Source organism: Oncorhynchus gorbuscha, linkage group LG19 (genome assembly GCF_021184085.1).
Source record: "Oncorhynchus gorbuscha isolate QuinsamMale2020 ecotype Even-year linkage group LG19, OgorEven_v1.0, whole genome shotgun sequence".
Lineage (NCBI taxonomy): Eukaryota > Metazoa > Chordata > Actinopteri > Salmoniformes > Salmonidae > Oncorhynchus > Oncorhynchus gorbuscha.
Window position 1 is genome coordinate 16572810 of NC_060191.1, and position 26186 is coordinate 16598995.

The 26186-nt window shown below is 43.3% G+C and overlaps 1 protein-coding gene across 3 annotated transcripts; it reads left to right on the forward strand.

Annotated features, from left to right (window-relative positions):
• Positions 1–534: 534 nt before the first annotated feature.
• On the forward strand, positions 535–26186 carry LOC124004639 (Golgi-associated kinase 1A-like). 3 transcript variants are annotated; one of them, XM_046313297.1, is made up of 5 exons: positions 535–1009; positions 16357–17862; positions 23659–23781; positions 24603–24706; positions 25115–26186. In XM_046313297.1, exons 1-5 carry the CDS (start codon positions 1007–1009, stop codon positions 25317–25319), a joined length of 1941 nt encoding a protein of 646 aa, XP_046169253.1. In that variant the 5' UTR covers positions 535–1006; the 3' UTR covers positions 25320–26186. The 3 variants fall into 3 exon arrangements, with proteins under 3 accessions (XP_046169253.1, XP_046169254.1, XP_046169255.1); XM_046313298.1 differs by having other exon boundaries at positions 535–908; XM_046313299.1 differs by lacking the exon at positions 535–1009 and adding an exon at positions 8326–8814.

The following is a 26186-nucleotide window of genomic DNA, read 5'->3' on the forward strand; positions in this document are numbered from 1 at the left end:
TGAAGAGGATAGAACCCTATGGGCCAGTTTCCCAGACACAGATAAAGCCTAGTGCTAGACTAAAAAGCACTTTCAATGGAGATTAGGTTGAGCATGTTTTTAGTCCAAGACTAGGCCTAATATTTATTACAAAAAATAGGCTATGTGTTATTAGTTAAAGTCATAGACCTAAATGGTACGGGGTCTCTGTTAGATCTGTCCCCTGTGACTCATTTGCCAAGGAATGGATAGTGAGCCTAATACTTTACAATTCAAGCACATTTCAAAGTGGATAAAAAGCCACATTAATTCATTTTTATGGGTCTGGTTCTTATCATTTATTGCTCTCATCCACCAAGGATATTTATTGTCTGTTATTCAAATTAGGCTTCATGACTAATTTAAAAACGTGATCTGTAATTTCAAGGCGCCTGTCTCCAATATATGGACAGCTAGACCACGCAAGCGCTGCGCGGGCAGGACGCCTGCTCTCAAATTACAGCGCATTCCTGGAGTCTACTAAATTCCCATCCAGTCCCAGAAAGAGGACTTTTACAGTGAAATAACCTTCTCCGAAACGCACGGGTCCCTCGGTAGTGAAAGCTGCTTGTGATATATGCCTATGCTCCACTAAAGCAAAACTGTGGGTTGGGATTTCTTCTGGAGAAGTAGGCTACCACGAAAGTTTGAAGCCACTGAAACGTACCGTAGCCTACTTAAGTATTGTAATTTGCGAGATTTATTGTTACCATTATTAATGCCAAAGTACCCTACAATAATGACAACTGCAATGTAGCCTATAGAAGGAGATTAAACATAGCTCAATTCAAATGATCAAGTGATAGTCTATTGAAAAAGCACTGTGGAGAAACCGGAGACTTTACGCATGCTGCATCTTCAGAGACCAATGCTGTCTAGTCTTCAAAGAGGTTTGTTTAACCATATCTACATGGCGTCACCGGACGTGTTTGCACTATAATAAACGCTGTAAACTTTTCTTGTGGAATGCACCCGAGTGGGGAAAACGATGGTAAGTGTGGTTCATGTTTCCTATAAATCATCATTCTATTTTTGCTGCCCGATAGCACAATTTCAAACTTTGTTTTAGTCTGTGCATCCACGTGAAAGTGTTGCATTTGCAGAGTCTTGCTGCACTTTTGTTGATTCTGTTCCTGATAAAGCTGCAGAATAGACAACTATCAAACCGTTTGGCTAAAAAAGCTAAACCAATTTTATCTGTAGACTACACTATATCGCCAAAATAATGTGTGCCTTTATTCCATGTGATACGGAATTGTAATCCTATTTAGCCTGAAGGAAAAGAAGCAAGAAAGTGGTCAGCTTAGAGCATTTGTTATCGGTCATATTTTGACACATCAGCACCAAGAGCTGACTTCCATAACCCATTCTGTCTGTTGTGCACTGACTCCTGATCAGAGAAACTTGTGAATTGTCATTACTTATGGTAAGAGTATCAGTAGAATGAGTGAAGAGACTAGAAGTAATAAAGGTTTATATTCCGATTATCTTGCATATTAAGAATGATAATTTATTATATTAATCTGATAGAAAGTTATATGTTCATGCCTTACAAATATTAAAGTTGATAGTAAAGCCTCTTACAGAAAGTTTTAAAAGGTTTTAGTCAAAACACCCTTTCAACTAGGTGATCAGGGATCAAGTCTCCCAGTTCCACCAGCCAGCCCCTGCAGTCTCACAGTTTCTTAAATGATTCCATACATGTAGACAGGAGACCCTGGTTTGAACAGCTCCATGGAATCCAATAATAACTCCAACTTCTCATCTATTGGACCTTAAATGAAGCTTAAGGAGTATTGTGTCATGAATTTTACAACTATTTTTACATTTTGAGGAGCACTACTACCCCTGGTAAAAAAAAGTGTTTGGCACCTTAGACTGTATTGGAATAGTGATCAGCTCCTTCTGCATGCAATGTTTCTGTGCTCAGACATAAACTCAAAGCTCAAGTGAGGTAGAGAGGGGCATATTTTCTCTTCAAACACAAGCATGCACTGACTACACCCTCAACCTCAAGTCTGCCTCAAGTCATTCAACCCTCCCAAAAAAACTCCAGCCCCACAGGATATTGGTTAGACACAATGCACTGTGAGTGCCGTCCATCCATGGTTGTATTCTCAGCTGGGATGCCAGTTCCTGGGTTTGCTTTGAAAGTGAAAGCAGTGCCATAACTTTGTGCGCTTAAAGGGAGGGCCAACCGCTGTCAAATACCATATTCCAGGCAGTATCGGGTCTCTGAGCAGAGCAGTCTACATAAGACCATGGTTCCTGTCTCAGACAGGATGGAATGCTTGTTGCCTCAATGCATTATGAATGACCCATGTAATATTGGCTTCCAAGTAAATCTGTTAGGAGGACAGGACTCCACACCACTGCAGTTCAGGGGGACAAAACAACCGCCTCTCAATTTAGAAAACACTTAACATTAAGTTGCCCTTATGCTATAAACTAAAGATAACATTAAGTACTTAAAATTATTGAATTGTAATTAAAAGACAGGAGTCAAATACAGTTTCATATTAGTCCTAAACAGGTTTTACAGTACCTGTGGATCTCTTTATATGTTCTAGTAGGACTCCGTGATTTAGGCAAAAATTACCATCCAAACGCTGACGTCTGAACTTTTATAACTCACACACTTTCCGTCTAGGTTTTAGTGTATGTGTGTGTGTGTGTGCGGTCAGTGAAACCTATACAGTATACACTTTCATAGGTTTCAGTGTGCACTGTGCAGGAATTCTGCCTAGTGAGCTGACCTTTTCTCTGGGAAGGAACATGTCATAACAGCTCTGAGATCTGGCTACAAGCTCCTGTTTTATGAGGCCTGATGGGTTTGGAGCCACTTTACATCTTCCAGTCCCAGAGAGCATTAGGGGAAAGATGGCTCCTGGTAAAAGGTTGATGGTAAGATTAGACCGGGGATGTGGCTGCAGGACTGTGTGGTACCGAGGTGTCCAGAGTGTGTATGATGAAAAAGTTGTTGTTTAAATACCCTAAAAAATAGGTCCAACTGGGGAGCAGGAAAAACTCTGATGTGTTGTAGGTGGTTTATAATCTCAGTAATCCTCATAGAAAATACATTTGCAGGAGGGGAGAGGATGGGAGGGGAGGAGAGGTCTGGCAGGAGGTTTCTATCACCAAATCGTGGTGATTTTGTTGGTAAATCAATCATTTGTCTTGTTTTTGTGTTACGATAAAGAAAGAATGTAATGTTGCTTATTTTGGGCCAATTTTGCACCAAAAATGTCATCCTTCTTCTGAGGTTCCTCTCTTGCCATGGCATGTCAGATTAAAAGCAGACCTTCTTAAATGTGCCCACACACTGCAGCCATATGGTTAGAACATTCTTGCTCATGTTTTTCATAGCTGTGACTAAGGCCTGAAGTTGAGAACACACAGTATATCCCATCATTCCTTAATTAACTAACATACATGACTGGTGGAAGCATGACAATTCATTTCAATGATTTAGTCTATCAGGCTTTTTGGTGAAATGTTTAGATTATGATTTCAACTTTAAACAGTTGAAAAGGCAAACATGCTCTCAAGTCGGTGTGTGTGTGTGTGTGTGTGTGTGTGTGTGTGTGTGTGTGTGTGTGTGTGTGTGTGTGTGTGTGTGTGTGTGTGTGTGTGTGTGTGTGTGTGTGTGTGTGTGTGTGTGTGTGTGTGTGTGTGTGTGTGTGTGTGTGTGTGTGCAGTGGTGGAAAAAGTAACAAACGAAACAAATCATTTCAACATTCAGACATCATTTACAAACGAAGCATGTGTGTTTAGTGAGTCTGCCAGATCAGAGGCAGTAGGGATGACCAGGGATGTTCAGGTAATAAGTGTGTGAATGGTACTATTTTCCTGTCCTGCTAAGCATTCAAAATGTAACGAGTACTTTTGGGTGTGAAGGAAAATGTATGGATTAAAAAGTACAATATTTTCTTAAGGAATGTAGTGAAGTAAAAGTAGTCATAAAAATATGAATACTAAAGTAATGTACAGATATCCAAAAAAACTACTTAAGTAGTATTTTAAAGTATTTTTACTTAAGTACTTTACACCACTGTGTGTGTGACATTATTTATCACTGTGCAGGCAGGGTCTGGCACGGGGCCTATAAAGGGCACTGCAGAGAGCAGCGCCTCACTGACTACTATTAAGGCTACTGCTTAACGTCTCTGTGTGTGTGTGAGTGTGTAGTAAATAGTAAATGTATTCAGCCGGCTAAATGCATCAACAGTGTGCCCCATGGGAAGTCAGTTGGCCGGCATTCATTTACATGCATAGAATACAATGTTATCAGCAGCAAGCCACACTGCCACAGGACAGTCAATTGACCTTAAGCAGTTTATACTGCATGTGGGTGATATCAATTTGTAATTCAAAATCACACTAGGACCTGCTGCTCTCATACATCATTTGAATAACTGAAATATTTGACATTTAGTACAAATAAATGCACACTAGTGTCCTGTTCAAATTGCCATTGTTCTTTGGGTATATCTTGACAAGTAACTGACTGATGACCTCACCGTGTGTGTGTGTGTGTGTGTGTGTGTGTGTGTGTGTGTGTGTGTGTGTGTGTGTGTGTGTGTGTGTGTGTGTGTGTGTGTGTGTGTGTGTGTGTGTGTGTGTGTGTGTGTGTGTGTGTGTGTGTGTGTGTGTGTGTGTGTGTGTGTGTGGAATATGTGTAGTGGTCTCGGCTGTTGTCACACTCCAATACTGTGTACTGACATCTCTGCCATAACAAAGAGACGTTGCTGATCATGCACACGTATACACACACGTATACACACAGGCACATACATGTAAACACACACGTATACACACAGACACATACACGTATACACACAGGTATACACACAGACACATACACGTATACACACAGATACACACATATACACACACGTATACACACAGATACATACACGTATACACACGTATACACACACGTATACACACAGATACATACACGTATACACACAGACACATACACGTAAACACACACGTATACACACAGGTATACACACAGACACATACATGTATACACACAGGTATACACACAGACACATACACGTATACACACACGTATACACACAGACACGTACACGTATACACACAGACACATACACGTATACACAGGTATACACACAGACACATACACGTATACACAGGTATACACACAGACACATACACGTAAACACACACGTATACACACAGACACAGACACATACACGTATACACACAGGTATACACACAGACACATACACGTATACACACAGACACATACACATATACACACAGGTATACACACAGACACATACACGTATACACACACGTATACACACAGACACATACACATATACACACAGGTATACACACAGACACATACACGTATACACACACGTATACACGTATACACACAGGTATACACACAGACACATACACGTATACACACACGTATACACACAGACACATACACGTATACACACACGTATACACACAGACACATACACGTATACACACAGGTATACACACAGACACATACACGTATACACACACGTATACACACAGACACATACACGTATACACACAGGTATATACACACACGTATACACACAGACACATACACGTATACACACACGTATACACACAGACACATACACGTATACACACAGGTATACACACAGACACATAAACGTATACACACAGGTATACACACAGACACATACACGTATACACACTCATATACACACATACACGTATACACACAGGCACATACACATATACACACAGGTATACACACAGACACATACACGTATACACACACGTATACACACAGACACATACACGTATACACACACGTATACACACAGACACATACACGTATACACACAGGTATACACACAGACACATACACGTATACACACACGTATACACACAGACACATACACGTATACACACAGGTATACACACAGACACATACACGTATACACACTCGTATACACACAGACACATACACGTATACACACAGGCACACAGACACGTGTACACACAGGCACACAGACACGTATACACACAGGCACACACACGTATACTCACAGACACACACACGTATACACACAGGCACATACACACACAAACACGCGTGTACAGGACAGGCTAAGCAGCAGACGGTTGCCCCTCTTCTCCTCTTCCCCTCTCTATCTCTCCATCTCTCTGTCACTCTCTTACTCTTTCTCTCTATCTGTCCTCTCTTTCTCTCACACACCTGCAGACTTCCCTTTGTAGATTAACATCATCAAGTCATTACACTGAAGGTCTCTCTGTGTGCAGCGGAGAAGGACACCTGTATCAGCCTGGCTGTCACTCAGAGAGAGGCTCGGTTAAAGAGGACAATAAAAGCACTGTTGTTCTGTTTGGGCCCCTATCTCACCACTCTTTCTCCCAGGTCCCGGGGTATAAAGCAGAATATAGACCTATGACTAGCCCATTATGACAATGGCTCTCTGTGGTATAGTAAGAGACCAGTGGAAAGGAGGATATTGTTGATGCTGACTGGAGAGGTGAATGATGAGCAGCAGTTTCCGTCAGGGGACGAGCTGGTTTCTTTCCCCATGGGATGGGGTCGTTGCAGTGAAATATGCATCATCGGGTATTGTCAAGGTCACTTGGAACACAGCATTGCTATAAATCTAGAGAGAGCGAGAGAGAGTGTTTGAGTGTGCGTGCATGTAAGTGTGTGTGTGTGTGTGTGTGTGTGTGTGTGTGTGTGTGTGTGTGTGTGTGTGTGTGTGTGTGTGTGTGTGTGTGTGTGTGTGTGTGTGTGTGTGTGTGTGTGTGTGTGTGTGTGTGTGTGTGTGTGTGTGTGTGTGTGTGTGTGTGTGTGTGTGTGTGTACGTATGTGTGTGTGTACGTATGTGTGTGTGTGTGTGTGTGTGTGTGTGTTGCCAGTAAGACTATAATCCAGCCTGGGGCGTCATGTGCATTACTGCACCACATCCTCTTTCTCCCAATCTCCCTCATGAAACTGTGTTCAACCAACCACACAGTTTATTCCTTTCCTTTCAGTATAGCCATCTTGAGATAATGTTTTGCGCCATAACACTTCCGGTCGGTGTGATCTCTCAGGCAGCAGAGATGTGGTGACTGATTCAATTAAGGTCTTCCCCTGTCTGACATCAGTGGAGAGATCTCATGCAGCCTTTTCTATGCCATCATGTCATATTACTGTCAGATGATGGACTTTGTTCTCCCTCATCAGTCAACACTACAGCATAATTTTTGTTGTTGTGATGTTCTGTATGGATTTACAAAGCAGTCAGTGGATTTATTGCGTTCTTTGTTAGCCTTTTTGTTGTATGTGGTTTATTGAAAGGGAGGTTCTCGCTTATTTTTCTCTTTCAAAGTTGCCTCAGCGCTGGGACTGAATGGTCATGTGAGACAGTAATTATTCCCTATCTTTGACTAGAACATCTATTTAATGCACACAATAATAACCGACATGAACATGGAAGCAATTCATTTCATGTTAGAATATACCCCCTAAACCTCCTGTGCCCATTGTCACGAACCGGCTCGAAGTTCGTAACAAAAGGGAAACAACGTGGAGACAAGGAATAACAAAATATATTTATTAAATAAAGTAAACTAAATATGATTAATAATGGTGTGTGTAATCAGTAGTGTAAGTGAGTGTTTGCTTGCTTGCATAAATGTGATAATGCAGGGTGTTTAAAGGTGCCAAAGCAAACAAACAAAAGGCCACAAAGATAACCACAATAAAATCTGTAAAGGTGTCTGCATGGAGAGAGTCTACACCATGGGGAAGAGGTGTATTTATCCCGGGACACACCAGGGCCCAGGTGTGTCCCATGTCGCTGACGACCCTCCCGGCTCCACCCACCAGCATCCTAATAAGGAAAACGAGAGCAAAGAGAAAGAATACGGCAGACAGAGTGGGAGGGTTGTCACACCATACACACAGATAGACACACGTGCACTTAAGCGAATAGATATGTTTTCACACAATTTCACACATACAATTCATACATGCCCATTACCAAGTAGACGAGGCCCATTAACGGAATAATATTCTGTGTGTAGTCACAGTGTATCAGTTTTGCCATGGTAGAATGGCGAGAGAATGTACTCCTTTGTCCTGCCATGCAGGAGTTTCATTCTCAACGGGTGATTAACTACAACATATGAGCAGGAGAGAGAGAGCCTCCTCCACATCTAGTGTACGTGGTTATACTAATAGAGCTGCAACCCAGTGCTTTTCCAGAATATGACTGTGACAGTCCCTAAAGCCTGACCACCAAGCCAGTCTGTTCTCCTCCCACTGAACAAGACTACTTTGGGAGCTCTTTTCGGATGCTATTCTCTGTGTAATATTAATGCTATTCGTCTACAGTATTCACCCTCACCCTTTCTCTCTCTCCCTTTTTCTCTCTCTCCCCTGCCTACTTCCACCTTCCTCTCCTCTTTCTCCTCCTCTCCCTCTCCGCTAAACATAGAAAATAATGAGACTGATTTTCTCCTAATCTTCTTAGAATCCTGTAAAGCATTTGTTGCACGTCTCAGCATTCCTGCAAACCTGTCCTCGAGCGTTCCGTCTACTAAAGGAGAAGAGATGTAAAAAGAATGGACCAGAAGGTAAAGGCATCAGACACCTGGCCTGCTGAAACGAGTGGGAGGCTACAGCCTAATAGAATTCCAGCCTTGCGGTTGTCATAGCTGGAATTAGACTGAAGTGGAACACAGACAAATGCTGAACAACAATTGGTAAAGATCACAGCAAGAAAGGTAATTGACGAGGATGATTCCATTCAATAAAGTGAAGCTGTATTCTTCTAGTGTTCTAAAGTGTTAGATAGAGTTGAAGTCAGAAGTTTACATACACCTTAGCCAAATACATTTAAACTCAGTTCTTCACAATTCCTGACATTTCATCTGAGTAAAGATTCCCTGTCTTAGGTCAGTTAGGATCACCACTTTATTTTAAGAATGTGAAATATCAGAATAATAGTAGAGAGTGATTTATTTCAGCTTTTATTTATTTCGTCACATTACCAGTGGGTCAGAGGCTTACATACACTCAATTAGTATTTGGTAGCATTGCCTTTAAATTGTTTAACTTGGGTCAAACGTTATGGGTAGCCTTCCACAAGCTTCCCACAATAAGTTGGGTGAATTTTGACCCATTCTTCCTGACAGAGCTGGTGTAACCGAGTTAGGTTTGTAGGCCTCCTTGCTCGCATGGACTTTTTCAGTTCTGCCCACACATTTTCTATAGGATTGAGGTCAGGGCTTTGAAATGGCCACTCCAATACCTTGACTTTGTTGTCCTTAAGCCATTTTGCCACAACTTTGGAAGTATGCTTGGGATCATTGTCCATTTGGAAGACCCATTTGCGACCAAGCTTTAACTTCCTGACTGATGTCTTGAGATGTTGCTTCAATACATCCACATAATTTCCCTCCCTCATGATGCCATCTATTTTGTGAAGTGTTCCAGTCCCTCCTGTAGCAAAGCACCACCACAACATGATGCTGCCACCCCCATACTTCACACGGTTGGGATGTTATTCGGCTTGCAAGCCTCCCCCTTTTACCTCCAAACATAATGATGGTCATTATGGCCAAACAGTTCAATTTTTGTTTCATCAGACCAGAGGACATTTCTCCAAAAAGTACGATCTTTGTCCCCATGTGCAGTTGCAAACCGTAGTCTGGCTTTTTTATGGAGGTTTTGGAGCACTGGCTTCTTCCTTGCTGAGCGGCCTTTCAGGTTATGTCGATATAGGACCCATTTTACTGTGAATATAGATACTTTTGTAGCTGTTTCCTCCAGCATCTTCACAAGGTCCTTTGCTGTTGTTCTGGGATTTATTTGCACCTTTCGCACCAAAGTACATTCACCTCTAGGAGACAGAAAGCGTCTCCTTCCTGAGCAGTATGGTGGCTGCGTGGTCCCATGGTGTTTATACTTGCGTACTATTGTTTGTACAGGTGAACGTGGTACCTTCATGCTTTTGGAAATTGCTCCCAAGGATGAACCAAACTTGTGGAGATCTACAATTTTTTTTCTGAGATCTTGGCTGATTTTCCCATGATGTCAAGCAAAGAGGCACTGAGTTTGAAGGTATGCCTTGAAATACATCCACAGGTACACCTCCAAATGACTCAAATTAGGTCAATTAGCAGCTTCAGAAGCTTCTAATGATGTCAAGCAAAGAGGCACTGAGTTTGAAGGTATGCCTTGAAATACATCCACAGGTACACCTCCAAATGACTCAAATTAGGTCAATTAGCAGCTTCAGAAGCTTCTAAAGCATTGACATCATTTTCTGGAATTTTCCAAGCTGTTTAAAGGCACAGTCATCTTAATGTATTAAACTTCTGACCCACTGGAATTGTGATACAGTGAATTTTTTTATTTTTTTTATTTCACCTTTATTTAACCAGGTAGGCAAGTTGAGAACAAGTTCTCATTTACAATTGTGACCTGGCCAAGATAAAGCAAAGCAGTTCGACAGATACAACGACACAGAGTTACACATGGAGTAAAACAAACATACAGTCAATAATACAGTATAAACAAGTCTATATACAATGTGAGCAAATGAGGTGAGAAGGGAGGTAAAGGCAAAAAAGGCCATGGTGGCAGAGTAAATACAATATAGAAAGTAAAACACTGGAATGGTAGTTTTGCAATGGAAGAATGTGCAAAGTAGACATAAAAATAATGGGGTGCAAAGGAGCAAAATAAATAAATTAATTAAATACAGTTGGGAAAGAGGTAGTTGTTTGGGCTAAATTATAGGTGGGCTATGTACAGGTGCAGTAATCTGTAAGATGCTCTGACAGTTGGTGCTTAAAGCTAGTGAGGGAGATAAGTGTTTCCAGTTTCAGAGATTTTTGCAGTTCGTTCCAGTCACTGGCAGCAGAGAACTGGAAGGAGAGGCGGCCAAAGAAAGAATTGGTTTTGGGGGTGACCAGAGAGATATACCTGCTGGAGCGTGTGCTACAGGTGGGAGATGCTATGGTGACCAGCGAGCTGAGATAAGGGGGACTTTACCTAGCAGGGTCTTGTAGATGACATGGAGCCAGTGGGTTTGGCGACGAGTATGAAGCGAGGGCCAGCCAACGAGAGCGTACAGGTCGCAATGGTGGGTAGTATATGGGGCTTTGGTGACAAAACGGATTGCACTGTGATAGACTGCATCCAATTTGTTGAGTAGGGTATTGGAGGCTATTTTGTAAATGACATCGCCAAAGTCGAGGATTGGTAGGATGGTCAGTTTTACAAGGGTATGTTTGGCAGCATGAGTGAAGGATGCTTTGTTGCGAAATAGGAAGCCAATTCTAGATTTAACTTTGGATTGGAGATGTTTGATATGGGTCTGGAAGGAGAGTTTACAGTCTAACCAGACACCTAAGTATTTGTAGTTGTCCACGTATTCTAAGTCAGAGCCGTCCAGAGTAGTGATGTTGGACAGGCGGGTAGGTGCAGGTAGCGATCGGTTGAAGAGCATGGATTTAGTTTTACTTGTATTTAAGAGCAATTGGAGGCCACGGAAGGAGAGTTGTATGGCATTAAGCTTGCCTGGAGGGTTGTTAACACAGTGTCCAAAGAAGGGCCGGAAGTATACAGAATGGTGTCGTCTGCGTAGAGGTGGATCAGGGACTCACCAGCAGCAAGAGCGACCTCATTGATGTATACAGAGTAGAGAGTCGGTCCAAGAATTGAACCCTGTGGCACCCCCATAGAGACTGCCAGAGGTTCAGACAGCAGACCCTCCGATTTGACACACTGAACTCTATCAGAGAAGTAGTTGGTGAACCAGGCGAGGCAATCATTTGAGATTATAAGTGAAATAATCTGTCTGTAAACAATCGTTGGAAAAATTTGCTTGTGTCATGCACAAAGTGGATGTCCTAACCGACTTGCCAAAACTATATAAGAAATTTGTGGAGTGGTTGAAAAACAAGTTTTAATGACTCCAACCTAAGTGTATGTAAACTTCCCACTTCAACTGTAGGTGCTAAGATGTGTTGGGTAGACATGTATCAGATCGTATAGCATGTGAGCTGAAAACTGTTCAACAGCAGCCATGCAATACAACAATGACTTTGTGTCAATTTCGTGCTATTTTGTTTGTGTGATGATTAAAACTCCTAGCAAATATGACACCAAGGCATTTGTCTTGTTGTTTTGTTGTGCTGTGGTTTGGTGTTGAGCTGTGTATCAAACCCCCTTGCTGTGCATGTCTGCTATAGAGAAGTGCTAAAGCCACTAAGAAACAACACAATGTCTCCATGTTGACACAGTCACACGGTCACACAGACACACAGACATAAAAGGTGCTACATGCCTGACCACTAATTAGAGCTGGTTGGCCAAACCACTGGGAAAACAAACTGAGTCACTGGATTTGGAAAGGGTCAAGACAGGGTGCATCTGTGTCACTTCCACACAATTCCAGAACTTTGAAATGTGATTAATGTGTTTTTGGAGAACAGGTTCCATCAGTGAGTGTGAGTGAGTCTTCTGGCTTTGCCAGGTGGAGGCTGGTGCAGTGCGTTACTGGAGGCTGGTGCAGTGCGTTACTGGAGGCTGGTGCAGTACGTTACTGGAGGCTGGTGCAGTACGTTACTGGAGGTTGGTGCAGTACGTTACTGGAGGCTGGTGCAGTACGTTACTGGAGGCTGGTGCAGTACGTTACTGGAGGTTGGTTCAGTACGTTACTGGAGGCTGGTGCAGTGCCTTACTGGAGGCTGGTGCAGTGCGTTACTGGAGGCTGGTGCAGTACGTTACTGGAGGCTGGTGCAGTGTGTTACTGGAGGCTGGTGCAGTGCGTTACTGGAGGCTGGTGCAGTGCGTTACTGGAGGCTGGTGCAGTACGTTACTGGAGGTTGGTGCAGTACGTTACTGGAAGCTGGTGCAGTACGTTGCTGGAGGCTGGTGCAGTACGTTGCTGGAGGCTGGCGCAGTACGTTACTGGAGGCTGGCGCAGTACGTTACTGGAGGCTGGCGCAGTACGTTACTGGAGGTTGGTGCAGTACGTTACTGGAGGCTGGTACAGTACGTTACTGGAGGTTGGTGCAGTACGTTACTGGAGGTTGGTGCAGTACGTTACTGGAGGCTGGTGCAGTACGTTACTGGAGGCTGGTGCAGTGCGTTACTGGAGGCTGGTGCAGTGCGTTACTGGAGGCTGGTGCAGTGCGTTACTGGAGGCTGGTGCAGTGCGTTACTGGAGGCTGGTGCAGTGCGTTACTGGAGGCTGGTGCAGTGCGTTACTGGAGGCTGGCGCAGTGCGTTACTGGAGGCTGGTGCAGTACGTTACTGGAGGCTGGTGCAGTGCGTTACTGGAGGCGGGTGCAGTGCGTTACTGGAGGCTGGTGCAGTGCGTTACTGGAGGCTGGTGCAGTGCGTTACTGGAGGCTGGTGCAGTACGTTACTGGAGGCTGGTGCAGTATGTTACTGGAGGCTGGTGCAGTGCGTTACTGGAGGCTGGTGCAGTACATTACTGGAGGCTGGTGCAGTGTGTTACTGGAGGCTGGTGCAGTGCGTTACTGGAGGCTGGTGCAGTGCGTTATTGGAGGCTGGTGCAGTGCGTTACTGGAGGCTGGTGCAGTGCGTTACTGGAGAGAGGGTGTTGGACCGTGGCATGGTGAAACTTCATCCACCCACCGCCAAAGAATATCTCTGCTGATCAGGAGCTTATTACAATGTACATTACGGTATAGGTGCAGGACATATCTTATGCAAATTAATCCCTAGATATACACCCTATGGGTACTTCTGTAGATATGAGAGGATTGGATAGGTGCAAGCAATATGGCGGGAATTTCACCTGGCCTATCAGAGGGCAAGATGGAGCTACCACCATATTCTGGTGGTATACTATATTCTACCCATCCAACTATCTCAGATCTACTATTCATATGCCTGGGGGTTAGCTGGGTAAGTCAGCTGGGTAAGTAGTCAATCTTATTCAGACAGGGATCTCCACGGACATCTAAAAGCCCATCAGGACCCTGACTCAGTCAGAACTACTGGCATGACATTCTTTTAGAAGAGCATAATGAAATCCATTCACAGGTGGGTTCTGGGAAAGCTGTAAAACTGTCGTCAGCCACCGACTGGGAAAAGATCTCACGGGTTTGAAACATTCCTTAGGTTGAATTCCCTCAGAGAGAAGGAGAGGAGCGAGGACAGGACAGAGGCAGGCAGAGGGACAGCTAATGTAGGTTGTCTTTCTGAGAGATGACTGCTTTCACCTACTATTGGTTATGTAATTAGTAGAGTTGCATTGTGGGCCAGTAAAGCTGATCCTTGATGGCAGTTTCTCACTAGTCACTGTTACTAAATATTCATGTAACTGTATCACAGACAAAATAGAAAAGATTAGAAACAAAAAGATGGAAGAAGCTAAGTTATATTCATAATAATACTGTATGTATGTGAAGATCGAATGGAACCATAATATTTAGTCTTTAGTATTTTATTAGGATCCCCATTAGCTGTTTCTAATAGGGATCTTCCTGAGGCCCAAACAGAAATTAAACATGACATCATACAAATTTATATTATTGTATTACCATTTTACAATACTATATTACATTACTAAGAATAATGTGTGGGTGCGTGTGTATAGCATGTGTTAGTGTGTGTCTTCAGAGTCCACGTTGTGCAGTGAGGTGGTGTTTTTAATTTTTTTTTCTGATTTTATTGCTTGGGTTAACTGAGGTGGGAGAGAGTTCCATGGAGTCATGGCTCATAGCCTCTATAGCTATACCATAGCCTCTATCGCTATACCATAGCCTCTATCGCTCATTACCATAGCCTCTACAGCTATATACCATAGCCTCTACAGCTCTATACCATAGCCTCTATCGCTCTATACCATAGCCTCTATCACTCTATACCATAGCCTCTACAGCTATATACCATAGCCTCTATCGCTATACCATAGCCTCTATCGCTCATTACCATAGCCTCTACAGCTATATACCATAGCCTCTACAGCTCTATACCATAGCCTCTATCGCTCTATACCATAGCCTCTATCGCTCTGTACCATAGCCTCTACAGCTATATACCATAGCCTCTATCGCTCTGTACCATAGCCTCTACAGCTCTATACCATAGCCTCTACAGCTCTATACCATAGCCTCTATAGCTCTATACCACAGCCTCTATAGCTCTATACCACAGCCTCTATAGCTCTATACCACAGCCTCTATAGCTCTATACCATAGCCTCTATAGCTCTATACCATAGCCTCTATAGCTCTATACCATAGCCTCTATAGCTCTATACCATAGCCTCTATAGCTCTATACCATAGCCTCTATAGCTCTATACCATAGCCTCTATAGCTCTATCCCATAGCCTCTATAGCTCTATACAATAGCCTAATCCTTTCATTGATATGTGATTCAGATAAATAACTGCCTCTGGATTTACCATAGGTTTGAATAACATTGAGAGCATATTCCATAGAGATCCATCTGAATGGATTCATCTCTATGGCATACATACTCTATATGCGATGGAGACTTTATGGAATGGGACCGGTTTGTATTTAGGCCTATGCCACAGAAAAGTAATTCATCATCACAGAGGCTGCAGTAGAAGTAAGACATTCACAATCTGGTTGTGTCCCAAATGGCACCCTATTCCCTATGGGCCACGGTCAAAAGGAGTGCACTATATACAATTTGGCATGCAGTGTCTATCAGCACATTCTGGATGAACTACCGTGCAAAAGGGAATGCTGCAATATTTACGTGTTTGCCATAGTATTTGTCTCAACTCAGTAACTGCAACTCTCCTACAATATAAGCTGAGGAAAGCCCAGCTGTGGCTGAAAAAGGCTTTATTTACACTTGTATGCATTGCAGACGGGATACATGTGGATCAACTCTCTCTCTCTCTCTCTCTCTCTCTCTCTCTCTCTCTCTCTCTCTCTCTCTCTCTCTCTCTTGCGCTCTCTCTCTCGCTCTCCTTAGTGTTTTCAACAGCATAACTTACCAAATCATTTTATTTTTAAGCACAGGTTGCTTCATCTCTATGTTTTTGGTTTGCCCTTGTCCTTCAGTCTGTGTACCGATATTTGCATTTGTCAACCTCTGGGAGACTCAAGTTTCCTCTTCTGTAAACACACACTGGAATCTGAGCTGTTCAGTTCAAGTGGCCGACCAGCGACCGTACAGTTTGGAGAGTAAATATATGATCTTTGATTTATGGCTCTGCTCCATTATAATCATGGCTTTTTGGTCGTTTGCTCCCAACTACAGACCTAACATTCTCTTTGTTTTCTGTTTCCCATGCATGCAGGCCTTAAGAGTGTGGTTCAAGATCTGCTGCAAGAGGTGGGCAGTGTGGGCCTTCCTCCTCCTCTTTACCCTGTCTGTGGTGGTGATCAACATCCTCCCCTTCCCCCCCTCTGAGACACGCAGGCTGCCCTCACGAGGCCTGAGCTCTGCTGGAGCCAAAGGGTATAGAATGAGGGCAAGACCCAGGGAAAGGGCCTCATTGGCTCCTCACCACCAACACCATCTTCCTCTACCCCTCAAAGGTCACAGTGGAGGTTGGAAGCAGAGTGACAAAGTCAAAGAGTCCTCAAAGCATCACCTGGTCATTGCCCAGCCCAAACTGGATAGGAGAGCAGCTAGCATGACAGGTGAGAGAACTCACAGCAACTACAAGAAGAATCGTAAAACTAAGGGCATCGCCTCCAAAAGGAAAGAGAAGAAAGAGATGCCGCCAAGTTCTAGTAGAGACAAACAACATTATACCCCGCCATTGACAGTCAATGCTGTGCTAATAAGGCATGATGGAAGCCATCTAACCAACTGCAGTGGTTCAGAGCTCTCCACCCAGCCACCACCTCTTCCCAGACAAGGGAACCTCCACCCAGCCGTGACCCAGACTGTAGCGCACAGCCAGAGCCGCCCTTCTACTGCCGCCCTTCTACTACTCGGCCTGTCTGACTCTGAGCACAAATGTACTCCAGATGAACAGAGGCAGGATCAGGGGCAAACCAGGCAGGCAGGGCAGGCAGGGAAAGCAGGGAGGGAGAACCTAACCAAGCAGCAGGCTGTGAAAAAGGTCCCCAGAGAACTCAGGAAACGTGACAGACAGCCTTCGTCTGCACGTAAAAAGACCCGGCCCACAGCGGGAACAGCAGCAGAGCCAGAGAAAGGGAGTGAGGGGGAGGCCCACTGGTGTAAGATGTCAGCTGGAGAGAGGGAGTTCCCAGACACTGACACACGGAGAATAAGGACTGGGGACCCAGACTCTGTGCCATGGCTCAGCAAGGACGACATTCACAAGATGGAGTTCCTCTCGGGCAGTGAGGTTGTCAGTAAGGCTAGGCTCCCAGCCCATGGACAGGTCCTCCATGTAGGGCTGGGTGCCCCTCATCATCCCCCTTCTCTTGGGGCTCCATTGGCTGACCACAGTGGGCACTGCCAACAGGGTCTGTGTGCCCTAATCAAACGTCCAGACGACTGGTTCGAAGTCTTCGCTTTCCATTTAGACCGTGTTCTGGGCTTGAACAGGAGTCTGCCCACAGTGCTCAGGGACTTCCACAGTGACATCCTGCCTTACAAATACACCAGGGGGGCAGCCAGACCCGCGGTGTGGTGGGACCCAGGCATCCAGCACCTGGCTGATGATGACAATGACCAGAACTCGTTCCCTCTCACCTGGCTCCAGTACCAGAGCCTGCTGAGGGCCAGGTGTGGAAGTGGCAGCGGCGTGGCCCTCAACGAGACCCCCTGTGTGGGGGTTCACCATGCGGAGTGGGGGCACCTGGCACTCTTTGACTTCCTCCTACAGGTATAGAACAACTAATAACACTGTATCCTCCAATTACACTTGTTAAAGCCTTTTATTTAACTTATTGACAGAATTGATTTGAACGTTTAAGAGATACATTGGCTAGAGTTCAGAGGTCAGAAAAACTGATAGGTAGTGGATGTGACTGTTAGATTTTATATGTGACTGTGTCACGTTCTGACCTTTATTTCCTTTGTTTTGTCTTTATTTCGTATGATCAGGGCGTGTGTTGGGGTGGGAAGTCTATGTGTGTTTTTCTATGTTGGGGTTTTGAGTTCAGCCTAGTATGTTTCTCAATCAGAGGCAGGTGTCGTTAGTTGTCTCTGATTGACAATCATACTTAGTAGCCTGGGTTTCACTTTTGAGTTGTGGGTGTTTGTTACCGTGTGAGTGTTTGTTGCCACACGGTACTATTTCGGTTTTCGTTCATGTTCACATTTATTGTTTTGTATTACATAGTGTTCAGTTTATGTCTTAAAATAAACGTTTTGGACACTTACCACCACCGCGCATTGGTCCTCCGATCCTTCTCACTACTCCTCAGAAGAGGAGGAGGAATGCCGTTACAGACTGTTAGATTTCATATGTGACTGTTAGGTTTTATATGGCTCCTAATGCCAGGCATTCTAACCTGATCTTAATTCCTAACCGTATCCCTAACCTTAACCATAACCTTAACCATAACCTTAACCATAACCTTAGCCATAACCTTAACTCAGTTTTATCCTGATGTGCCACTCAAATGTACACATCCAAACTTCTATATCCTTTCAATCACACCATGTGAAGACAACCTATGGAAATAATTCATAGACTAGAGTTCTGATTGAAATCTCACCTCACCTTGAGAGATGTAAGTTCTGTAAAGTTGTTATTCCAGTACGCTGTATAAACTGACAGTTAGCTAGTGATTCACTTAACGTCCCTATGGAGGGTCCAGTTGATAAGGACTAATGAGTTCAGGCAGACTGGGAAAACTCATGGCAGCCAATGGTCCTTGGTTGTTTCCCCAATGGCACCATATTCCCTATATAGTGCACTACTTTTGACCAGAGCCCTGTGGGCCCTGGTTAAAAGTGGTGCACTACAAAGGAAATAGGGTGCCATTTGGGATTCAGCTCTTGTTTTGCATTTATATTAAAGAACATTCTCACTGGATGAAATCCACCGACCTTGTCTAATAGTAGGCTGGCAGTCCTTGATAATGAGCCTATTTGAGCACTGGATTGTATTGCCAAGGTCTTATCATCCGAAGAACTCTACTCACTAAACTGCCTTTGATTAAAAGATACCGGCCAATGAAAAGAGTGTGGAGATCTCTCTGTCTGGGGCGATAAATGTAATTGATTATCAGATAATTATGTTTTTTTCATGGATCACAGGTAGAAGGGTATTGTTGTGAGTGCATCCCATCAGCTTACTAGACATACAACATAATAAGTCATTACTTCAAGCATCGGCTGTCAGTGCAGCTTACCGATCGCTGCAGCTGTACACAGCCCATCTGTAAATAGCCAATCCAACCAACTACCTACCTCATCCCCATATTTGTTTTTGTTTTTTCTGCTCTTTTGCACACCTGTATTTATACTTGCACATCCTCATCTGCACATCTGTCACTCCAGTGTTAATTGCTAAATTGTAATTACTTTGCCACTATGGCTTATTTATTGCCTTACCTCCTTACTTTATTTGCACACTCTGTATACAGATTTTTATTGTGTTATTGACTGTACGAATGTTTATCCCATGTGTAACTCTGTGTTGTTGTTTTTATCGCAATGCTTTGCTTTATCTTGGCCAGGTCGCAGTTGTAAATGAGAACTTGTTCTCAACTGGCCTACCTGGTTAATTAAATAAAGGTGAAATAAATCAAAATAAAAAATATATATAATTCTCCCACTAGTTGAATGAACATTATCATTCTCCCTACTACAGTAGATGAATGTATCAACGCAGTTCAATAAAAAAATCAACACAATGTTTGTCTCTAATTTAGCTTCAAACTCGTTTATGATCTGCCAGTGATTTATAATGAAGTTGGAGATCTTTATTGTGTAAGAAATGATGGCTGATGGTCCTTGTAAGAGCCAGATGTTGGATCATTGTGTGTGTGTGTGTGTGTGTGTGTGTGTGTGTGTGTGTGTGTGTGTGTGTGTGTGTGTGTGTGTGTGTGTGTGTGTGTGTGTGTGTGTGTGTGTGTGTGTGTGTGTGTGTGTGTGTGTGTGTAAAGCTGAGTAATTCTGCATGAGGAATATCTAAGCTGCCATTAGGGAATGAGAGGTGGCAATGAAGCCAACTGCCCAATGATGTGTGTTGCATGTAAGAGAGAGTTAGTACGTATAGTATAGAGAGAGTACAATGTACTCGGTCTTCATCAGGCCTCTAAAGACCCGATGACTGGCCGCTGGCAGTGTGAAGTCAAAGTCAGGGTTGCCATGGTGATGCTCGGCAATCATGGATGCCTAAGTCCACATTAGGAAGGACTGAGAGGAAAGTGATAGCAGCTGCTCCTCTCGCTGTCTGTCTCTATAGCCAAAAGGAAGTCCATTTCTTTATTTAGAAAAAAAAACCCAGAAGAAATAAACAAAAAAATATGGGGATGAAGGACATCACATAGTAAAGAAAACATTTACATTTTAAACAAAACATTTAGAAAAATTCCATCCATTCCTTTGTTACTGCAGGGTGAACAGTCATCGTTACATAGCCAATACAGATTGCGGGCAGAATACATATTGTTTCAGAAAATAATGTCTCACAATGAGACGGAAACAATTTTTCTAAGGTATAAAGAGGCTGAGTAAACATAAAACAAATTAAATGCCTCGAAAAGAGATTAGTCACAAATTGCATTCTTTGATTGTGTTCAATCTAAATCCTCTCACTTTGGAGGCTATTACTGTGTTTTATCCATGCTACCCATTCTATTAAAAATAGAAAACTATTTAATAGAGCACCCAACCACTGAACCAACTCAGCTGTAGAAAAATCTGATAAAAAGAAAGAAAGACTGTCTTATCTCTCTGTGAGATGGAATGGAATGGGTAACTGAACTGTGGGGGGAGATAATAGTGGCTGAATACAAAATGGAACGCTATTCCTATATAGTGCACCAGATTTGACTGGCTCTGATCAAAAGTAGTGCACTATATAGGGAATAGGGTGCCAGTTGGGATGCGATTAGCCACTGCATGAATAATATATGAGTAGTCTCATTGCAGAAGTCAATACCTGTAACATGGCCAACTATATTGATTGCATTGATTCAGTGGAATTGCTGACTGGGACCCTGTAACACTTGTTCCTACCTGCTCATTTAACACATCTAATGGCTCTGATGTGGAACCTAACACCAATTAGCAAGGGGAACAGTGTGAAGGACACACAGTCACACACACACTTTGCCTGGGAAAAACAGAGGAGACAGAGGACCTTGCGCCAAGTGTCCTCGTTGTTGGTCATTGCCTTGGATGCTTTGAATTGCCATTGTAGGCTAAGAAGGCTACTGATGTATCGCTATGAATTAGTTGTGAGTAGGCTTGTGATGTTATTGTGTGTGATATAGACCTTAATGGCATGTCCTGTTTCCCAGAGACTTGGTGATGGTGTAATACTGTATGTCAACACTGGAGCCATATCCAGGAGACTCTTGTACTCTGTCTCTACGCGAATGAGTGTATTCTAGTGTCAGGGTGAAATGTAGTAGGGATGTGAGAACTCCTGAAGGCGCGAAAGAAGTGAAGCGAAATGGTGTGGTGTGAGTTTTACCACAGAGAGGCCCAGACAGCCCTGGGGGCATATCTCACCTTGGTAACTCTCAGAGGAGTGTGGCAAATGCCTTCACTTCTCAGTTTAACAACAATGACGACATTGCTCCCTTCCTCCCCTGATAGTTGGTTTGTTCGGCGGTGTAATGGGGAAGAGAATGACCCCACAGGTGTTGATGTTGCATCATTATAATTAGGGATTTTTTGTGTGAAAATGCAAAAACAAATCAACTGCAGTGAATGCATACATGCATGAACAAATATAATATGATGGGTGTTAACTTTGAAAAAAGTCAAGCTTCCTTCTTTAAACAGTGATTATTGAAGTTGGTGAAGTGAGAGAAGTCAGTCTGAAGTTACAATAGATATGAATTTAAAGTACACTTAAAAGTTTGGCTTTTCTATAGCACTCTTGTTCATAGAATTGGGCTTAATGCAATAAATGAGGTGGCAAAAGAAGCAGTCTTACTGCTTTCGCTAGCTTGCTCTGGTTTGCCCTCACTGCAGGTGATTGACCTACAATGACCGATCCACCTCTTACTGTAATCAACTCTGGTGACCTCTGACCTCAAAGTCAAAAGTTCCCGCAGGGGTCTGTCTCACACAAGTAACTACCTCCTCATCATCCCTCCTCTCACCTCCTCTCACCATGCCCCACTCCTCCTCTCACCATTCCACTCCTCCTCTCACCTCCCTCTCCCTCTCGCTCTCATGCCAAAGGCTAAAGCTGTAACTGTCACTAACTCTATCAACACTTTGCGTTTGGATTTCTGTCAACAAAATGATCAATGACCGCATAGCGAAGAAGCGGTAAGAGTTATTTGCTATGGTTGATGATTTTAGAAAGTAAATACATTTTCTACTTGTTTCTTGTAGTCACCCTTGATTTTCCTCTTGGAAAGCTGTTCTGGAGTCTGAAGTTCTTCATAAAGAAAGGACTGAAGAGATCCTAGAAATCAGGAGTTCCCAACCTTTTTTCACCAGGGCCCCTTTTTCACATGTAAAACATGTCATGCACCCACCACTTTTTTTATGACTGTTTATTGAGATAGCATATATTAAATACACCACCAGCTTGAATTTGTTTCATTTGTGGGACCTCGGAAAACAGTGTTGTTCTGAAGCTAAGTACGGGCTCGGGAGAGACAAAAATTGAAAGTCATGCGTCCTCCGATACACAACCTAACCAAGCGGCACTGCTTCTTAACACAGCGCGCATCCAACCCGGAAGCCAGCCGCACCAATGTGTCAGAGGAAACACAGTGCACCTGGCAACCTTGGTTAGCGTGCGCCCGGCCCGCCACAGGAGTCGCTGGTGCGCGATGAGACAAGGATATCCCTACCGGCCAACCCCTCCCTAACCCGGACGATGCTAGGCCAATTGTGCGCTGCCCCACGGACCTCCCGGTCGCGGCCGGTTACGACAGAGCCTGGGCGCAAACCCAGAGTCTCTGGTGGCACAGCTGGCACTGCAGTACAGCGCCCTTAACCACTGCGCCACCCGGGAGGCCCAATTCTACATTTTTTAAATGATAATAATCATAATAATGGATAAAGAAAATAGTCTAGGCCGTTATCAAACATGTTTTATTATGATCATTTATATGACCACTCAATTAAATTATTCATATTCTATTTTATACAAAGTGAATAGATCAATTGATAGCCACAGAGTCACATTGTATAAGATTACTCCCCAAGCAAAGGCTGAAATGACGCATAGTCCAATTTCTTTCACTCCTCGACTTTGGAAGGTCGTAGCTCAGCTTCTGAATGTCATAGAGACCAATCAAATATAATCCCATGTGCATCCGAGTCGTGTCTTCCTTGGGTGTTTTACCGCTTGTTTCTAGCCTAAAGAATCACAGATCTATGTGTTGTTTTAGATAGGTATACAATCAGGAATTGTAAAAACTAACACAATTGGGAACCTCTGCTACACAGTTCTGTATGTAATTCTATGGAAAGGACATTGTTGATGGTCAATCCCAACTAATCCATGTTCTTCCACCCCCCCCCCCCCCAGGTGAATGATCGTCTGGACCGGTACTGCTGCGGTTTCCAGCCTGACCCAGCAGAACCATGTGTGGAGAACCTGCTACATACCAAGTGCAGGAACTCAAAGGATCTAGTGCTGGTGCACATCCTGGTAACTGTCATATCACACCCAAGAAACATCACATGGACATAATGTATGGGCCATTCTGGCCCAGACAAGGCTTACTTACTTACTTGGACATAATGTAAGACAATAGCCTGCAGGAGGTTTAGGAGGAGGCTTGTCTAAATAATCTAATAGGACAATGTAAACAGACCTCTACATATACTAATATTATTATTTCTATCCAGACCTTTTCTTCTTAACAAAGAGAATTCCAATGTTGGATAAAGATGATCACTATTCTTTTACAAGAACTGCTTTGTGGAAAAATGACTCCCTCTTTCCACTGAACCTGCTGAACTATTTGAAACGACAAATAGGATTCTATTAAGCACATTACACATTATTATTTTGACTGTTGTAGAAAGGAGTAAGAGTTGACTTGGTATCTATATACTGGATTCTTGACCTGGCTCACTGTAATATAGTAGATTGCATTTGAATTACTCACACAGTGTTATTTGGGTTGTTAACTGGATCTGTCCTGACAATTAGGATTTCTTATTTCTTCGTTTTTGAAGATGTTTTGTGTACTTTGACATTTTTAGTACATTGTTCGGAGCTAATAACACAAGCATTTCACTGCACCCGCCATTACACTATAACACTGTATGTGAACAATAAACTTTGATTTATAGTTTGATATATAGTGAGAGGTGTAAAAGAGTAATATCCAGTTTAAAGTTAGTCTCCCGAGCCTTCCTCTCATCTCATAATTACTATATTAATATCTATCAAAGAGATACAGTTAGTGTTGATGATACTTTATGCTAAACTATACTGTGTCTGTCTATGTTTTTTTTCTACAGGTGAGGAGGGTAGAGCCTACCAGACTGGTGTTTATAGACAATGCAGGCAGGCCAAATCATCCCCATGACAACCTCAACTTCCGCTTAGTAGAGGGCATCGATGAGTGAGTACAAACATCTATTATCCAGTCTCTAGTCAAGGCTAGACAGAATCATGGAAATAGGCTGAGTCTGCCAGAACTACTGGCCAAAGGTAGTGCACTATATAGGGAATTGGGTGCCATTTAGGAAGCACCTTAGTGTACAGAAGCTCAGTTGAACCCTACATCAACCCCACATCACACAGCCTTAATGTGTGTTTTATAAATCCAGTGAAGCAAGTGGGCGGATCTTCACAACTCTAGCTATGCAGTGTTGTTATTTCTTTCTGAATACTTCAGAGATGAAGTATAACTGTTGGTAGATTAAACTAAAATAGCCCACACCATCACATTATGCTCAGGCAATTGGGTTTGATATCCTCTGTCTGGTATTTGTCTGGATTTGACAGTCTTACTGTATTTTCCTGGCAGGTTTCCAGAGAGAGCTGTATCAGTTCTCCAGTCTGGCTGCTTGGAGAGCATGCTCCTGAGCTCCCTGTATATGGACAAACAATTCTGGGAGAGCCGAGGGGGGGCACGTGGCCTGAAACCTCTCATCCACACTGTTGAGCAAAGAGGGAGGATACTGCTGCAGCACATCCACGACAAGAGACTGAGACTAAACAGGGATTTGTGAATCCAATGGCCCAGAAGGCACCCAGCAGCACATTAATTTCATCCAGGCAGGGGGTGCCTGTGACAGACATGGAAGCCTCCTCAAGGTCCCAGCCAGCCTAAAGACACAGGGTGTGTCTTAATTGGCACCCTATTCCCTATATAGTGCACTACTTATCACTATAGCCCTTCATTGTCTATAAACACCCTAAGAGCCCTGGTCAAAGGTAATGCACTATATAGGGAAGAGGGTGCTCTTTGGGCCGCAGATACAGTATGCCTGTTCCATGCTGGTTGTGGTTCCCATCCATGTTGTATCCATACATCTTGCCAACATCCCTCAAGCCAAGCAAATTATGTTATTGAAATTGCACCCTCTTCTTCCCTGACTGTTCATGAGGTGAGTTTTGTATTTTCAAATAAAAAATAGCAGATTGAAAGATCTATTTATTGTCTGTTATATGAGATAAGCGTTTGGCTGCAATCTTAAAATAGCTTCTGAACTGGATCGAGGCTTCTGGTCGATAAGAAAATACCAAACCTTTCATAAGATTGTGCTCCTAAGACAATGATGAGGAAACCCACTCAATTGGGTTAAAGGAACACAATTATTATTATTATTATTGCTGAACATTGGACTTATTTCCTATGTTCCAGGACATTTAGACAATGTTGACTCCACGCCAATTAATGAACAATGGACAATATATTGAAGTGACCTACAGACTGGGGTTGCTTCCTTGTGGGGATACATGTCATGACTGTTGATGAGGACCAAGGTGCAGCGTGGTGAGCGTACATTTTACTTTAAGAAATGACGCCGACAAAACAATAAACAATACCAAACAAACCGTGAAGCTTAAGACTATGTGCCATCAAACAAATTTAA

Bases quoted from the DNA above. Each gene is read 5' to 3' on its own strand.
- LOC124004639 (XM_046313297.1), top strand. The intron at 23,782-24,602 runs GTAACTGTCATA...TTTTTTCTACAG, and splicing joins TAGTGCTGGTGCACATCCTG to GTGAGGAGGGTAGAGCCTAC. The intron at 24,707-25,114 runs GTGAGTACAAAC...TTTTCCTGGCAG, and splicing joins TTAGTAGAGGGCATCGATGA to GTTTCCAGAGAGAGCTGTAT.